Source organism: Tamandua tetradactyla, chromosome 7 (assembly GCF_023851605.1).
Source record: "Tamandua tetradactyla isolate mTamTet1 chromosome 7, mTamTet1.pri, whole genome shotgun sequence".
Taxonomy (NCBI): domain Eukaryota; kingdom Metazoa; phylum Chordata; class Mammalia; order Pilosa; family Myrmecophagidae; genus Tamandua; species Tamandua tetradactyla.
Window position 1 is genome coordinate 47,861,553 of NC_135333.1, and position 17,503 is coordinate 47,879,055.

At 34.9% G+C, this 17,503-nt stretch overlaps 1 protein-coding gene across 4 annotated transcripts in view; it reads right to left on the reverse strand.

The window, feature by feature from the left end:
- The window catches only part of LOC143691200 (heat shock 70 kDa protein 14), a 51,121-nt gene that overhangs the window by 27,917 nt on the left and 5,701 nt on the right, over positions 1 to 17,503 (reverse strand). For 3 of the 4 annotated variants that reach the window (XM_077169356.1, XM_077169355.1, XM_077169352.1), the window contains 7 exons: positions 13,896 to 13,944; positions 13,658 to 13,763; positions 12,755 to 12,845; positions 11,373 to 11,477; positions 9,847 to 10,008; positions 8,293 to 8,448; positions 6,776 to 6,878 (listed from right to left, as the gene is read on the reverse strand). In XM_077169356.1, coding sequence (XP_077025471.1) covers positions 6,776 to 6,878; positions 8,293 to 8,448; positions 9,847 to 10,008; positions 11,373 to 11,477; positions 12,755 to 12,845; positions 13,658 to 13,763; positions 13,896 to 13,944 — 772 coding nt within the window. The remainder of the gene's footprint in view (positions 1 to 6,775; positions 6,879 to 8,292; positions 8,449 to 9,846; positions 10,009 to 11,372; positions 11,478 to 12,754; positions 12,846 to 13,657; positions 13,764 to 13,895; positions 13,945 to 17,503) is intronic. The other variant, XM_077169354.1, reaches the window with a different exon arrangement.

Below are 17,503 nucleotides of genomic sequence, written 5' to 3' on the forward strand. Positions count from 1 at the left end.
TATTCTTTTGTGTAGAATGAGCAAATTGTACTGAATAAACCTAGGTTAGAAAAACAAACAAAAAACTCAATATCTCTATGGTAGGTTGAGTTATATACCTCTAACAAACACATATTCTTAAAACTTAATCCCCGTGGGTGTGAACCCATTGTAAATAAGACCTTTTGAAGATGTTAATTTTAGTAACAGTATAGATCTTAATCCAGATTACTGGGTGCATTATAAAGAGATCCCAGAAGTTATAGAACTGAAAAAGCCGAGGACACTGCCATGTGATGGGAGGCAGATCTACAAGCCAAGGAACTCCAAGTAGTGTCAGAAGCCAGTACCAAAATATAACCCCAGGAGAAAGCAAGTCTTACTGTTATCTTGATTTTAGATTTTGTGCCAGTTTGAATCTATTATGTACCCTAGAAAAGCCATGTTTTAATCCTGATTCAATCTTGTTGAGGCAGCTGTTTCTTTCAATCCTGATCCAATAATGTAGGCTAGGATTTTTGATTAGATTATCTCTATGGAGATGCAGTGTGCCCAATTGTGGGTATTAACTTTTCATTAGATAGAGATGTGACTCCATCCATTACTGGAGTCCTTTAAAAGAGGAAACATTTTAGAGAAACCTCAGAAATGAGAGTCTAGAGAAATGACAGAAGCCTTAGAGCTGACATAAACTTCACAGCAGAGCTGACACAGATGTGGATACGTGGAGAACAGGGATGCCTGGAGATGCTTAAAACCCAGCAGATGTTGCCATGAGACGTTAAGCAAGCCAGAACCTGGAGAGGCAGATGCTAGTTACATGACTACCCAGACTACAAAGGTGTTCCTAACCCATGGACCTTCCTTGAATTAAGGTAACCTCTTGCTGGTGCTTTAATTTGGGCATTTTCATTGCCTTAGAACTGTAAACTGGTAATTTATTAAATTTCCCCTTTTAAAAGCCATTCTAGTTCTGGTGTATCGCATTCTGGCAGCTTGCAAATTAACACAGACTTACAGTATCAAAACTGTGAACAAATAAATCCCTGTTGTTTAAGTCAACACACTGTTATATGTGACATCTGCTCAAACTAAGACAACCTATTTCATATATAAACTTTTAAAAATAGGAAGAAGAGAAAGGTTTTTTCATATGATAAAGGGAAACTATTTCAAACTATCAGTAATCATTTTGTTGGTAAAATACCAACAGCTTTTCCATAATAAAAGAAGGGGGGAGACCCAGTGATAACAAAAATTACTTATTTTTGAGGCACTTATTATAGTATCACCACTTACAGATGACATAGCCCACCACTAATAACCCAGCCCTCTCCAGCTACTCCCATTTTCTTGCTGTTCTTCTAGCAGTACTCTAAAGAGAGCTGTCTATAGCCACTGTCTCCAATCTTGCCTTATATTCTGTATTCAACTGCAGTGAGATGCTGTGCCGGTTTGAAGCTGTCATGTACCCCAGAAAAGACATGCTCTTTTCCTAAACCAATCTTGTGGGGCAAGACCTATTGTTTAGGGTGTAATCTTTTGAGTAGATGGAGATATGACTCCACCCATTCAAGTCGGTCCTGATTAGTTTACCAGAGTTCTTTAAAAGGGGAGACATTTCGGAGAAAACACAGTTGCTTCAGAGCCAACAAAGACACAGACATGTGGAGATGCTTGGAGCGCCAACAGAGGCAGCAGACGCCTAGACAGATGTCTGGAGATACAGAGTTCAGAAGATACTGTCATATGCCTTGAGATGCTAAGCAAGCCAGAATTCAGAATTGTTTTTGTGTCCTAGGGAAGCTAGGTGAAGCCAACAGATTCTGAGAGAGGAAAGTGCTAGTATCAGAGGTTGAAAACAATGGAATGAGGAACAACGACAGGCAGATACCTGCTACATGCTTTCCCATGTGACAGACATCAGCCTTCCTTGAGCAAGATATCTTTCTCTCGGTGCCTTAGGTTGGACATTTTTATGGCCTTAGAACTGTTAAACTTGTAACTTAATATATTCCCTTTTTAAAACCATTCCATTTCTGGTATATTGCATTCTGGCAGCATTTAGCAAATCAATACAGATAATCACCTCCATGTCACAAACAACTGCTTGGACCGACCACTCCCATGAGGCCATGCCCACAGTCAACCCTCGGACTCATATGACCGGATTCTCGGATTTCAGGGCAGTTGCTCTTTCCCTCCCTCATTAGAGCACTGTTGTTTGTGTTCCTTATCTCCCCTTTGCTCACTGCCACTTCTCAATCCCCTGGGCTAGTATCCCTTCTCTGCTTGTCATGTCCTGAGCCCTGGGCTTCCTCCCCATTGCAGTGATACCTCCTCTGTAGGTGAGCTCATCCATCCAGGCTCACGCTCTGAATTTGTGCTTACAAATGCCAACCTCAGCCCGATTCTCTCCTGAAGTCCAAACTCAGCCTGGGTCCAGGAATGAAAAGCAAATGGAAAAGAGCTAATGTGCTGGCCATTTGTAAGATAACTGAGAAAAACAGTTTACTATAGAAAACCACTGCGATTTGGGGTTTGTTTATTGCTGCAGCAAAGCCAACATGCTGAAGTGTCTTTATATTTTTAGGCTCCCCAAAGCCTTGGGAATATCTGTAGCGGGAACCCTTAATAACATTCTTCATCCTAAAACTATACTTGGCTCAATTCAAGCAACTGGAAAATACACTATTTGTGATATCCAAATGTGAGGGATCTATGATCACTTAATAACGGAAGGGAACCTACGTTAATTGATCACCAAAATATGCCACACACCATGCTACAGATGTTATTTAATTCTGAGATCAAGTCCATGGAGTTAGTTATGCTTATTTAATATTTACTTACAAGATAAGTATCATCACCTTTTTTTAAAAAGAGAAAAGCAAGTCTCAGACAAATGAATTTGCCTAGTCCGGAACAATTAGCACAACAAGGGTTCTGACTCAGGTGCGCCTGTCTCCAAGTCCATTCCTTTCCTACCACTGCCTTGCTGACACTGTGCGACATGCCTTATTCTTTATGATCCACCCCCTCCCCCAAGCACCTAGCACACTGCTTGGAACACTGCTTAGAACACTGTTAATGTTCAAAAAAATTTGCTGAACTAAATTGAAGGGGGGAAAAAAAGAATTCCATCATACACATTCATCAAAATAGTAAAAATATGAAAACCTCTGAACTACAGACAAATGAAAATAAAATAGTATCAAATATTTATCACACACCTGAACAAAGATGGGATTTATAAACTTTAGAAACATCTGAAGAAAACAGAGTAACAGACAGATAGGTTTCAGGTACTAAATGAATGAACAAAAGGAAAGTTCTGCCTATGAAACGCCTCTAAATTTGGTCCTCTAACAGGACCAAAATTAAATAGCAAACTGTAAGCCTTTCAAAAAGATTGTAGCAACTAGTTATTATTCTAATTATACACAGCATTTACATAAATAATTTCTTTAAACACTAAGATTTAAAATATTAAAGAGGGAGAGACTGAAATTTGCACAAAGAAAATACAAAATTAAATAAACGTGAAAAAACAATCAATCTTCTAATAACCAAAGATATATTAAGTGAAATGATATCTTTTTCAACTACTTAACTGAAAATTCATTGTTAAATGCTAAAACTCAATGTCAGCAAGGTTAAAGTTAAATGTATATTCTGATGTGTTGCACTGGGAATACTAAGTAATTTAACTCTTTTGAAAAGTAACTTGAGGTAAAAATAACCTTACACTATTTATTATCTTTGACCCGATAATTTTATCATGACAATCTATCATAAGAAATAAACCTAAAAATACTTTGTACTCTTTAAGAGTATTTTGTACTCTTAAAGTACTTTGCTTTAGGGGGAAAGAACTAAACAAATGACCAAGGTGTCAGCAATAAAATTATCTCTGGTCTATTTCCCTTTTAAGACATAGCACAAGAAAATAGATGCAATAATGAAGGGGGAAAAAACAACACATGATCATCTCAATTAATGCAGAAAAGCATTTGACAAAATCCAGCACCTCTTTGATGAAAACACTTAAGAGCACTAGGAATAGAAGGAAACTTTCTCAACATGATAAAGGGCATAGATAAAAAACCCCACAGCTAACATCACACTCAAGAGTGAAAAACTAAAACCTTTTTCCCTCTAATATTTTGAACAGATAAGGATGCCCAGTGTCACCACTGTTATTCAACATTGTGCTAGAAGTTCAAGCCAGAACAGTTAGACAAGAAAAAGAAATAAAAGCATCCAAATTGGAAAAGAAATAAAATTTTCACCATTTGCAGGTAACCCAAGCCTATATAGAGAAAATCCTGAAAAATCCACAACAAAGCTAATAGAATTAATTAATGTATTCAACAGAGTGGCAAGCTACAGGATCAAAATGCAAAAGTCAGAGTAACGTTTCTATACTCTAAGTATTGAACAATCTGAAGAGGAAATCAAGAAAAAAATACCATTTACAATAGTAACTAAAAAAAATCACACACCTAAGAATAAGTGTAATCAAGGATATAAAGGACATACCAAAAAAAAGGACAAAACATCGCTAAAATAAAGCTAAGAAGATATTCCGTGTTCGTGGTTTGGAATAATAAATATTGTGAAAATGTCAAATCTACCAAAGTGCTTTACAGATTCAACGCAATTCCAATGAAAGACTAACAGTTTTCTTTGCAGAAATGGAAAAGTTGGTCACCAAATTTATACAGAAGGATAAGGGGTCCCGAATAATCAAAGCCATCCTGAAAAAGAAAAATGAAATTGGAGGACTCACACTTCCTGATCTGAAAACTTTTTACAAAACCACAGTAGTCAAAACAGCTGGTATTGGCACAAGGACAGACATACAGATCAAAAGCATTGAACTGAGAGCTCAGAAATAAACCCTCATACCTACAGACAACTGATTTTTGGTAAGTCTACCAAATCGAGTGAATGGGGAAAGAACAGTCTCTTCAACAAAGGATGCTGAGAGTGAACAGTCATATGCAAAAGAATGAAGATGGAACTTAACCCATACCATATACAAAAATTAACTGGAAATGGATCAAAGACCTAAATATAGGTACCAAAAGTATGAAACTAGAAGAAAACATAGGGAAGAATCTTTTGGTCCTTGTGTTAGGCAATGGTTTCTTAGACTTTACATCAAAAGCAGGAGCTACAAAAGAAAAAATAGATACCTGAAACAATCGAAATTAAACTTTTGTGTATCAAAGGATTCTACCAAGAAAGTAAAATGACAACTTACCCATTGGGAGAAAATATTTGGAAAATCATATTCAATAAGGGATTAAGATTTGTAATATATAAAGAACTTTCCCAACTTGACAACAAAAGAATATTCCAGTTACAAAATGGGCAAAAAACCTGAGTAAACATTTCTTCAAAGAAAAAATACAAATGGCCAATAAGCTCATGAAAAGATGCTCAACCTCATTAGATCTCAGGGAAATGTAAATCAAAACCACAATGAGATACTATTTCACACCCAGTGGAATGGTTACTATTTAAAAAGTGGAAAATTACAGGTGCTGGAGAGGATGTAGAGAAATAAGAATACTCATTCCTTGTTAGTGGGAATGTAAAATGTTACCACCGCCTGTAGAAAACAGTTTGGCAGTTCCTCAGAAAGTTAAGTACAGAATTACAAGACCCCCACAATCCTATTTCTAGGTAAATACCCCAAAGAACTGAAAGCAGGAATGTGAATACACTTGCATGCTGATGTTCATAGTGGCATTAATTCATAATTACCAAAAGATGGAAGTAACACGAGTGTTCATCAATTAACGGATAAATAAAATGTCATACATACATATCATGAAATATTAGTCAGCGACAAACAGAACAAAGTTCTGATACATGTGACAACACGGATGAACCCTGAAGACATTATATGTGACTGTAACAGACCAGACACAAAAGGACTAATACAGTAATGAGCTACTGAAATGAATCAGAATAAGCAACTTCATAGAGTCAGAAACTAGAATATAGATTATCAGGTGTTGGGATGGATGTCGGGAATAGGGAGTTAATAATTAATTGGTATAGTTTCTGTTTCGGGTGAAGGAAAAGTTTTGGTAATGGTTGTTACAGCATAACATTGTGAATGTAATTGACACCACTGAATTAAATATTTGAGTGTGGTTAAAAGGGGAAATTTTAGGTTGTATGTTATTAGAATAAACATTAAAAAAAAACCACAGGACTGTATAACACATACAATGAATTTTCAACTATGGACCATAGTTAATGGTATAATTATAGTTATATTGTTTCAACAGTAACAAAGGCACCACACTAATGCAAGGTGTTTCTAATAGGAAAAATGTATGTAACAGGATGATATAAGGGAACTCTGTATTTTCTGTGTGATTTCTCTATAAACCTACAACTTCTCTAATAAAAAAAAGAAAAACATATACTGGAATATGCTGAATATATGTAATTATGAGTACACCACTGTCTTTAATAAAAATTTAATTAATTTCCTTACTCATTAACACAAACTCAGAAAATAAAAATATTCTTTCAGTATCAAAAGGCTATTTCCTAAATACCAAGTCTGAAACTATTCTCGCCTGCCATGCGGGAGGTCCGGGTAGGATTCCCAGCCCACACACTTCCCAAAAACAAAACAAACAAGCAAAAGAAACAAAAACAAACAAAAATTCAATAAATGGTGCTGCAATAACAGTCTACTCACATGGAAAAAGAATGAACTGTGACTCTACCATACAGTATACAAAAAAAAATTTTTTTTAAGGATTACCTTATTGATATCGTCTGTTGTAAATCCACTTTGTTCTAAAAGTTCTCTGATTGCTTCTATACATTTATTAAAAAGTGGAGAACAGAGAAGTTCAAATCTTGCTCTGTACATACACATGCACAAGCATATAGAGAGAAGAGAAAGACAAAGAGATTGTCAAACAATACATCTTTTTCTTTGAAAAGTAATACGAGTCCTAAATTGACAGTCCTTTGGAGAGTAGATTTATGGTCAGCACAGCGTATGAAACAACTAGTAATACAATATATCATGAGGAGAAAAAGGTCAAAGCTATTCATCTACAAAAATATGAAGATATCAAATATCAAATTCATATTTAATATTAAATTCAAGTACCCAACTAATGTTAAAATAAATTTAGTAGATTAAAATGCTAGTGATCAGTGAAGGGGAGGGGTAAGGGGTATGGTATACATGAATTTTTTTCTGTTTTCTTTTTATTTCTTTTTCTGAATTGATGCAAATGTTCTAAGAAATGATCATGATGATGAATATACAACTACGTGATGTTATTGTGAGTTATTGATTATATATCAAGAATGGAACAATCATATGGTAAGAATACTTGTGTTTCTATATTGCTATGTTGAATAAAAAAAAAAAATTCAAGTACCTGTAGCTTAATTAAACTTTTAAAATAACCTAAAAATACAAACCCTATGAACAACAGTTCCAATAAATCTAGAGATGCTGAGTTATCATTTAGAGATTTTTATTTTTATGTTAACAATTTTTAAAAGTACTTCTAATTATTTTTCTTTATAGTCTGAGATTATGTGATACATAAATTTAGTTCTCTTGCATCCTGAAAAGCTTAAAAATGCCAGCATATAATAAAATTTTAAGAAAGATCTATGTTCCTGAAAAATGTACTCCCTGATTTCATAGTGCACTTCATAAATGCAGATAAGTGATTCTGAAATCTATTTGTTATCTCTTTATAAAACGTAATTTTATGGTTGCAATCTTTGTGATAAAGGCACAATTTCCTTACTGAAAAATTATAAAGTTCTATCTCCTTAAGTACTGGTATTAATAAGCAAAGTTATACTGAGTACTTGGTTATAAACTAAGAGCTACATTAGGAATTTTGCAAATAAAAAGAAATATAGACACTTTATGCAGAGTGTCAACTTAACACCTATCTTTTGTAGCTTTAAATCTTTCCTAAAAGATCAAAAGCAGTGCTGTTCCAAGAGAATCTCTGTGAGCCATAAGCCACAGGTGAACGTAGAGCACTGCATTTCAAATACCGCTATTTGTAGCTGCAAAATAACAGCGCAAGCAATCAGTAACTGATACGATTCCTTTGGACACAGCTATTTTGTCTGACAAAAATTGGGCCCCAAAAATAAGACAGGAAGACTCCCCTTTTGGCTTTGTAAATCTCAAACAATGAACAAACAAAAAAATCCCAAAGGTAGAAATACAATCTAAACATGAATATTCTTGGAATAGGGTTTTCTGTTTAAAGTTTTTTTCAACTTCAATTTTACCTGGACACAATGCAATCAAAATCTTGACCTTCATATAATGAGTCAAGGAAACAATTAGCACTTCCCAAGGTTGACAAGGAATGTTTTGCGACCTCAGCACTGTTCATCAATTTCATCATGGCACGGGCATTTCCTCTCACATCATATTTGAAGGATCTAAATTTAAAAAAGTCTTTGAAGTTTAAAAATCATTAGGTCATTTAGAATTTATTTTAACTAAAATCTGGATAATTCCTATTAGAACAATAAAAATTCACAAATCAGTAGTACATGCCAGATTTAGTATTTGGCTTCTAAATCTTTCTAAAATTTCCTAAGAAAATTTTCTGCGCCTCAAGAAAAATGAATAACTGATTTATTTAATACTTTGAATTGCTGCAGTATGTAGCCATAATAATAGACTGTACTTCTGAGCAAGTGGGATAGATGTCATCTTTGCAGGTGAGACAAAGAGGTTGAAGGAGATTTACTTGACTTTATGGGTCAAAGTCTCACAATTTACCTTACAATTATAGCACAATTATCGTTTAATGATATAAAATTACCTGTCCAGTATAAGAAATAAAAAGCAACTAAAAGTGCTTCTTTAAAGAAATCTGACATATAAAAAATAAATAAAGTTACAGTTAATTTGTAAAACAGATTGCAAAGTAATGGTCAATGTCTTTAAACAACACTTTTATAATGAAAAGCAGTATAGGTTTTTATTAAACAAGTGAGAAATTACCACCTTTTCAAGATTTATTTTTTTAACCAATCAGTGTAAATTGGTGAAAATAGTTTCAATTACACTTTCCTAGCGCAGCAATGTCCAAAATATAACCTTTATACATTTCACTCTTGATATGTCCCAACAAGATTAGAATTTTGAATGCAATAATTACAGCCAGTAACAAAACTTGTAGTAAGTTGGTAATTAAACACCCAGAAGGCATTAATTCACTGGAATGTGACTATAACATAATACAGTCTTCATTAGCTCTACTTTTTTTTTTTTGTACTCCAAAATCTGTTCTGTAACGACTTGCTGCGGTGTGCTTTGAAATTCATTGCTTTATTTGTATATGTGTTAAACTTCACAATACAAACATAAATTAAAAAAAAAAATTAAGTGGGGGAGGAGAACGTGGCTTGGTCTATTCGTTTCCAGCATGTGCTTATTTTCCGGTTTATTCATTCGGGCCCTTTTAATGGTTGTCTTCTTTCTGTTATCTTTCATTTTTATTTTTTGTGTTTCTTAAATTTCAAGAAAGAAGAATGGATTACTAAATTTCTTTTCTAAAATCTGTAGTGGATCTTTGTTCAAAGAACTGCTACTCCAGTATTTAATGCTGATTTGCACTTCATGCAACTGATTAACTCTACATTTCCTGCTTCCGTGTTATTGCCTGGTTAGGACATTTTAACTGTAGACACAAAAATGTCCAGCTTCCAAAGAATGGAAAAAAAAATTGCCCTTTTGAAGCAGGGCAATTTAAAATAAATGAAGAAAAATTTATAAAAGCTGAAGAACAATATTCATGAAAATTCATTATCAAATCTCTTAAAACTCACCTCTGAAACTCAGAAGCTAGAAACTGTGCTAAGGTTTCTGTGAAATGTGCACCTCCTATGTTACCATCAGTGTTTGTTGAAAGAATACGATATATTCCACTGTTAACTTCCATGATACTGATGGATAAGGATGTTCCTCCAAGCTTAAATACCAAAATGTTGCTTCAAAAGAAAGAATGAGTAAGTTATCAGAGAATCATATTTTAAAGCTAGGATGGACATTAGAAGCCACTTTGTTTAATCCTTTAAATTACAAACGAGGAAACAGAACATTTCAAATGAGTGACAGAGTTGCTTGGTCATTTAAGATGAATGAAGCCTAAGACCCAGATCTTCTAATGCCATGTCAGAGTTCTTTGTTTCTTACTTACCTTGGTAAAACAATAATCTTTTGAGTAACTGGAGTTCAAAACATTACATTTCAAGGTAAATCAAGAAGGGACTTGTGATTATAGTGAATTATAAGAGAACTGAATATAGATATTTTATATATTAGTATTAATGATTCTATTGTGCAAGTTACTAATGCAAAAACATGTTTTACAGATATAAAATATATGCAAAATATGGAGCTAATTTCCTGTGTATCAAAATTCACAATTTTTGATATTCTACATTTACCTAGTTCCCCTAAAAATAATTTCCTAGTCACTAATACATATAGTTTTTTGAACCTAAAGCATGAATAAGGTAAAACAATTAAGGAAATTTAACACAATAACTGGATTAATTTCCCTAAAGTTGCACTGCATGATGCATGAGGTCTATAAAGGTAAGTTTTGAGAAATAAATCAGGAGGAAGTATGTCTTATAATTTCACCATCAAAAGAATTCTCAAAACCCATGCTGGGGACAGGCCACGGTGGCTCAGCAGCAAAGTTCTCGCATGCCATGCTGGAGACATGGGCTTGTTTCCCAGTGCCTGCCCATGTAAAAAACAAAAAACAACAACAACAAAAAAACCAGCCCATGCTGGGAGTTCAATTCCTGACCCATGCACTCAAACAACAAAAAAAATCAATACATGGTGCTGCGTTTACAGGATAGTCACATGGAAAAAGAATGAAATCTGATCTCCACCACACAGCATACAAAAAAACAAAACAAAACAAAACCCATGTTGGATTCCCCCCTCTTTCCTGCCAAGTCAAATTTATAAAAAAGTATCTACTGTATCTACACATATCTAATCACTGGAATTGATAGTGAAATTAACAATGTCCTACCTTGAGTTGGAACTTGGCAGTGCCAATACTTTCTAAATCTTTCTCCAATAAATGGACAAAATGAGGGTGCTAAGAGAAGAGCAGAAAAGCTCAATATTCCCTCCTGCAATGTTCCTCTTTTCTGAGAATTCCTAGGAATTCTCTCTTATCTACTTAAAAACTCTAGGTGAGAGATTTCATGTTTTTCATCCACAGAGGATGGGAAACATTGCATCTGATAACAATTCCTAGTGATGTAACTGCTATAATCTAAAACGCTTTCTGCACTGAAATACTTACAATTCCAATTACGCTTTTTACCTTTTTCCTGTGGGAGAGTCTTGTCCAATTCCATAAGCAAGGAGAGCTGCAGATGACTCATGAATTAATCGTAAAACATTAAATCCAGCAGCTCCAGCTGCTTCCCTGCCAACAGTTTGTTTTCAATGAAGTTAATATCACAACACGTTCAATCCACATTCAGATAATCTCATTTATTAATAATCTTATTTGCTAATTTGCAAGTAATCTTTTCATCCATATTTTTTACTCACCTCTCCATATAGTAGATAAAAGTAGCATCAGACACAAGGTTTTCACAATTACACAGTTACAATGTAAAAGCTGTATCATCATACAGTCACCTTCAAGAAACATGGCTACTGGAACACAGCTCTACAGCTTCAGGTACTTCCCTCTAGCCACTCTGATACAACATAAACTAGATATCTATGTAATGCATAAGAATAACCTCCAGGATAACCGTTCGACTATATTTGAAATCTCTCAGCAACTGATACTTTATCTTATCTCATTTCTCTCTTCCCCCTTTTGGTTGAGAAGGTTTTCTCAATCCCTTCATGCCAAGTCCCAGCTCATCCCAGGATTTCTGTCCCTTGCCAGGAAGGTTTATACACCTGCAAGTCCTGTCCCACGTAGAGTGGGGAGGGCAGTGAGTTCGCTTGCCATGTTGGCTTACAGAGAGAGAGAGAGGGGCAACATCTGAGCAACAAAAGAGATTCTCTGGGGGTGACTCTTAGGCCTAATTTTAAGTAGGCTCAGCCTATCCTTTGCAGGGATAAGTTTCATGGAATCAAACCCCAAGATTGAGGGCTTGGTCTATTAATAATTTGCAAATAATCTTACTTTCAAATAGATCTTATTTGCTAATTTGCAAATAAGATTTCCTAAGTGAAACATGAAGTGTAATGATCTTTAGAAGCAAGACAATGGAACACAATAAATGCTATAACTGTAAAAAGTAGATCATTTTCTGTTTAAAATAACATTTAGAGCCCATTTTCTTGAAAAAGAAAATAACATGCACTTATACTGAATAAGGAAATATCTCTCAAAAATATCTATGCTTATAAATTTTAGTGACTAAGACACATTTATGATAAACTTTGGAATTTTCCAATTTCTTTAATCTAGGACCAGAACTTTTAAACTTTACTTACATAAAACTAAGGCAAAGTAATTCAAAAAAATCAACTCAGTAACCATAAACGTTCCCAATCAAAACACCAAGAAGGCATATCACATCTAATTTTATGTACTTTAGGGCTTTCATTAAAGATAGGAAACCCAAAAGCACCATACTAAATTTTCAGATGCAATTTTACCTTTTATTGTATAGTGATAATGTGAAATTTGCATTTCCTTCAAGTAAGCAAATAAGATAAAGTCCAAATTATACTTACCCAAGAGCACTTTTTTGCTTTTCTCCAAAATCAAATGGAACAGTAATAACTACATCATTTGCATCTGAGCCCAGGGCAGAATGTGCTGTTTCTGTATATTAAAAAATATAAAAAGAAATTCTGACAAATCAGAAAAAAATAATAACTAGTGATACTGAGATTTATTAATTTGTGTCAAAGATCTTCTCCCTGAAATAATTGTTCTAATTCACTTGGATACCCCTTCCCATCAGTTTTCTTCTCTTGTTCTCTTAAATCGCACAGCACTTTTTATGGTTTTGGTGACATCTTGTGGACGTGGACCCAGATACTTTCCAAACAGCCTGACTCTTAGACTTCAAAGTTCTAACCATCTTCCAAATAGTCTTGGTCTAGTTCAACAGAGCGAACTTCTAATGCAGCATGAAGACACATCATAATGCTAGTTCAACAAACTCATAACAGAATTCCAAAGCTGAAGTAAACTTTATAAATGATCTACTCCAGAATTCACAAAATTGTTCCACAGAACACAGCAAGGCTCAGACCCTATCTATAAGTGTTGATAAAACCAGACATACCTATCTATCTAAATTATTATCAAGAATGCAGTCAATCTCTAAAAGAAGGAAATAACATTCATCATCCACCAATAATTTGGCCACAAAATCTAAATTTTGAAAAGGATAGATAATCAGGCCCAATCCATTTACTTTACTTTTAGAGAAACTAGTCAGGGAAGGTAAGTCACTTGCCCAAGGTCCCATGGCCAATCAGAAGCCAAGACAGGTCTGGGGTTTAGGTATTCTAACTGCTAAATCCACTGAGTCATTCTGCTCCCCAGATCCAAAAGCACCTCTAACTTTGAAGGTCAACTTTTAAAAAGATCATTAAAAGTTAACTGTTATCTCTTCTGATCAGTACCTTTCATTTTACTAAATATCAGCCTGGCAACATCTTCTGGATTAACAAATTTTGTTTCTTCTCCAGTACCTATTTGGTACTGTAATTTTTCATTTTTTTCAATGACCTACAAGAAAATAATTATGATGTTAATAAGTAAGGAATAATTTTAATAAAATAGAAAGTCTCTCAGTGTTGTAGGTGATGACCTTGGCAATTACTTTATTTAATAGGGAAATAACAACAGAACCATACTCACTAAACATTTACTTTCTGCGATGTATTTCTGAGCCTGTGGATCATCAGAGCTGTCCATAAAGAAAGATAAAGAGAGCTAAGTATTAAATCCATATTACAGATAAAAGGTCTGAGGACTTTATTTTTCAATACCATTGAACAAATATGAAAACATAAAGAAAACTACTGTTGCTTAGTATTGAGAAAAAAATCAAATATTATCGAAGTTGGGATTAAACAGATGGGTTATTTACAGTGGTCAGAGTAATTCTATTAAAGTGTTAATCTTCATATTTGAAAGTAAATAAGCTTTCTTGTACTGACCTTGTTGCAGTAAGGTTTTAATTAACAGATTATTATACATTTTTGGGTGATTTTTCATATGAATGATTTATTTTATATACCAGCACACCCATGATCCAGAAGAACCTACGACTAAGTTGAAAAGGACAAAAAAGGTAAGATTGCAAACTAAGGGCAAAACAGAATATCCAATACCATCTTTGCTGCCTGGTTTCTGAACATAGATCAACACCCAAAACTAAAAGATAGAATGGAAATAAAAATGTTGCTTGCTGAGAGGTGTTGCTAGAGGGTAAATACAGTCGCAGAGTACTATGGGTAGACAGATAATATCCTAGATAAAGTGGGCATTAAATAAATATGGTGGCAATGGAAAAATGAAAACTACGAAGGTAGCACGGAATAGGAACACCAATTTATGCAGTCTCAACAATGCACTCGCTTACACTGCCTCACCATCCTTGCTGCAGTCCCGTGTGGTTAGTTTGGCAGGTACAGGTTCAGAACTGCTCCACGCCTTATAAGCTAGGAAGAGGCAAGCCAGTACCTGTCCATGGTCTTCCAACACCGCCTCCCAGTAAGGCTGTGAACAAAGTCCTTCTATTCCCTGGCTGGAATAAGAATCTCTGAAGCTTGCCTTAAATTCATCTAGAAATTAAGGTAAACTAGACGAGTATTTTTCCATTAAGTCCTTCTTCTAAGGGGCTGTTGCTGTTTCTTTTCAGAGGCCAGCCTTAAATGTTTCATAAGAGTTGAACAGGGATGGTGGCTAATTACAGAAAGGTTATTGAACATTTGAGGACCCCAATCTGTATAAAGAGGCAGACGAAAGGGTCTATTCAGCATAGAATTCTGTTTGGAATGCCTACTTTCTTCTCTATCACCTCAAAATCACCAACTGATAGGAGAGAGGTTAAGTAGCTTGCCCAAAATCACATATTAATGGCATAACTGGCTGAAATCCACATCTTCAATATAAAGTTTAGTATTTTTCTACTAAACCCTTCTTTTTTCTAAACCCAATGTTTTTACTACATTCTGAACAAATATTTTAATAGAAAAAAAACAAAGTGTGCACACAGTATTTTTTTTTGCACCAATATTAATTCCAGCATGACACTTACCAGTTCTGTTTTTTAGAACAGAAGGTAAGTCATCCACAATAATTTATTTTTTCTTTCATATGTTATCCACTATTCAGACAAGATAATTTACCAAGAATATTTTATGGAATTTATAGAATCTTAGAAATGGAAAATTATTTCTGAACTGCCAATGAAAGAGGGCTTCTTTCATCTGACAGCAGAAAGCACATGTAGCAATTAGGGCCATAGTTGGGCAAGACACTGGAGATCAGTTAGTAGAGAAGCAGAAAGCAGAGAATGGATGTGACAAATGATCATGGACAACATCAGAAAATAGCGGACTGACCCATAACTATACACAAGTAAAATTTTATTTGTCCATACCAGGATTAAATTGTGTAACAGAAAAACAAAGGAGGGTAGGGAGGTTGATATACATAGCACCTCATTACATCATGGTCTTTAGGAGGCAGAGTTAGTCCTATCATTGTATCATAACCTTCAGCAATGCTATTTCCCCTTTCTCCTCCTTCCAGGTCTAGCATGAACAGGAGGCCCAGACTCAGCACAGATCAGCACTTACATACCCACCGCACCGTCCCATCAGCACATCACACGCCCAAGAATGCACCTACATTCATCTGTTCTGTGATCCTCACAACACCCCTGTGAGGTAGGTAGGACAATTTGTTTCTCACTGTGCAGATGAGGAACCTGAGCTAGAGAATGGTGAGAGGACTTGCCTAAGGGCACACGGCTGGTAATGGGTGGGCCTAGAACTTAGGCAGGGGTGACCGGGCTTGTCTCTTTCTTCCACACTGCCTCCCCTTACTACAACTTCCCTCATCCTAACAGTATTTTCAGCCTGTATTTGTTTCCTCCTTCTGCATCTTTCCCTTTGGTCTTATTCCCACATTAAGATGATTTCATCCATTAGACTGTCACACTATCATCAAAGATGAACTCTGCCTCTGCTCTTCTGTTCTTGTATTTCATTTATATCCCTGCCTAAATTCGTTGTTACTAGTAACAAATTAATGTAAAAGTACAGATCTAACTCTCCTTTAGTTATTTCCTTCTGCTTTTCCAGAAAGTTTACCCAGACATATTAGCCTCATCCAGTTATAAGTGACACATATCTTTCTATAAGATGGCCTAAACATGGAGAAAATGAATACATATATGTGCCCATTCAATGCCTTAATATATGCTCCTTGAGATCAGAGAATCTTTATATCTGGTGTAGTGCACAGAAGTTCATGAGTGTATTAGCAAACATTAATGTCCCAATGCTTCCTTAAAATTGAACTGTTACCAGTATTTCAAGTATATATTGTTAAGCTTCTGGAACTGAAAATATAATATTTCACTTTTATTTTGCCTTGCTGTTGCTATGCTATTATTGAACTTCTCTAGAACTGGAAGTACGAGGAAAATCACCTGATACAAATTCCTCATTATAGAGATAAAGCCCCCCCATTCATCAGAGCAGCTTGTTGCCATCTACTTGTGCTCCAGGTATATTCCCTCTGTTTTTCTGACCATTTCTCTACCCATTTGTACTCCCAGCATCTAGGTAAATAACTAAGTCTGTAAAATATATATATATTTAAAAAAAAAACCTCTCAATATATCCGCACTTCTTGGTCAGTCTCTAATAGGAAAGTTTTTTAAATTCCAAAGGCAACTATTTGTATTTTCTCAAAGTACTATATAAATCACTAAAAGTATTACAGTTAGTTCAATGCTAGCCAGTAATGGCTTTCTTTCTAAAGTAAATTGCAAGTGTGGTTCAACACCAAGGAGTTCTGTTGAGGGGTTATGCATAAAAGGAATTAACTATTGCAGGCACCCTTTATATGCACCACACCACCCTTAAGTATTCCCAAAGCTAAAGGGGGAAATAAAGCTGTTCTTGTTCATCAAATGCCATTAACTAAGTGAACTTCTGTCTACACCATTTGAGGAAAACCGACTTTGGAACGTTTCCTGGAAGGAAAGTTTTCCAGGGTTTGCCTCTGTAATATACTGGCTGGAAACAGTATTAATTGAAAAAAATGACATTAGGTAAAAACAGAATATGAAACTGAAATAATCAGAACTGTTTACATGATGTTCAAAAAACTATCAAGATTTAAGGATATATATTTATGCATATAAGGGACCCAAATAATATGAAATGCAAAGAATTTACTTACATTTAGTATTTTATATTACAGCCAATATTTCATTTTATCAGACT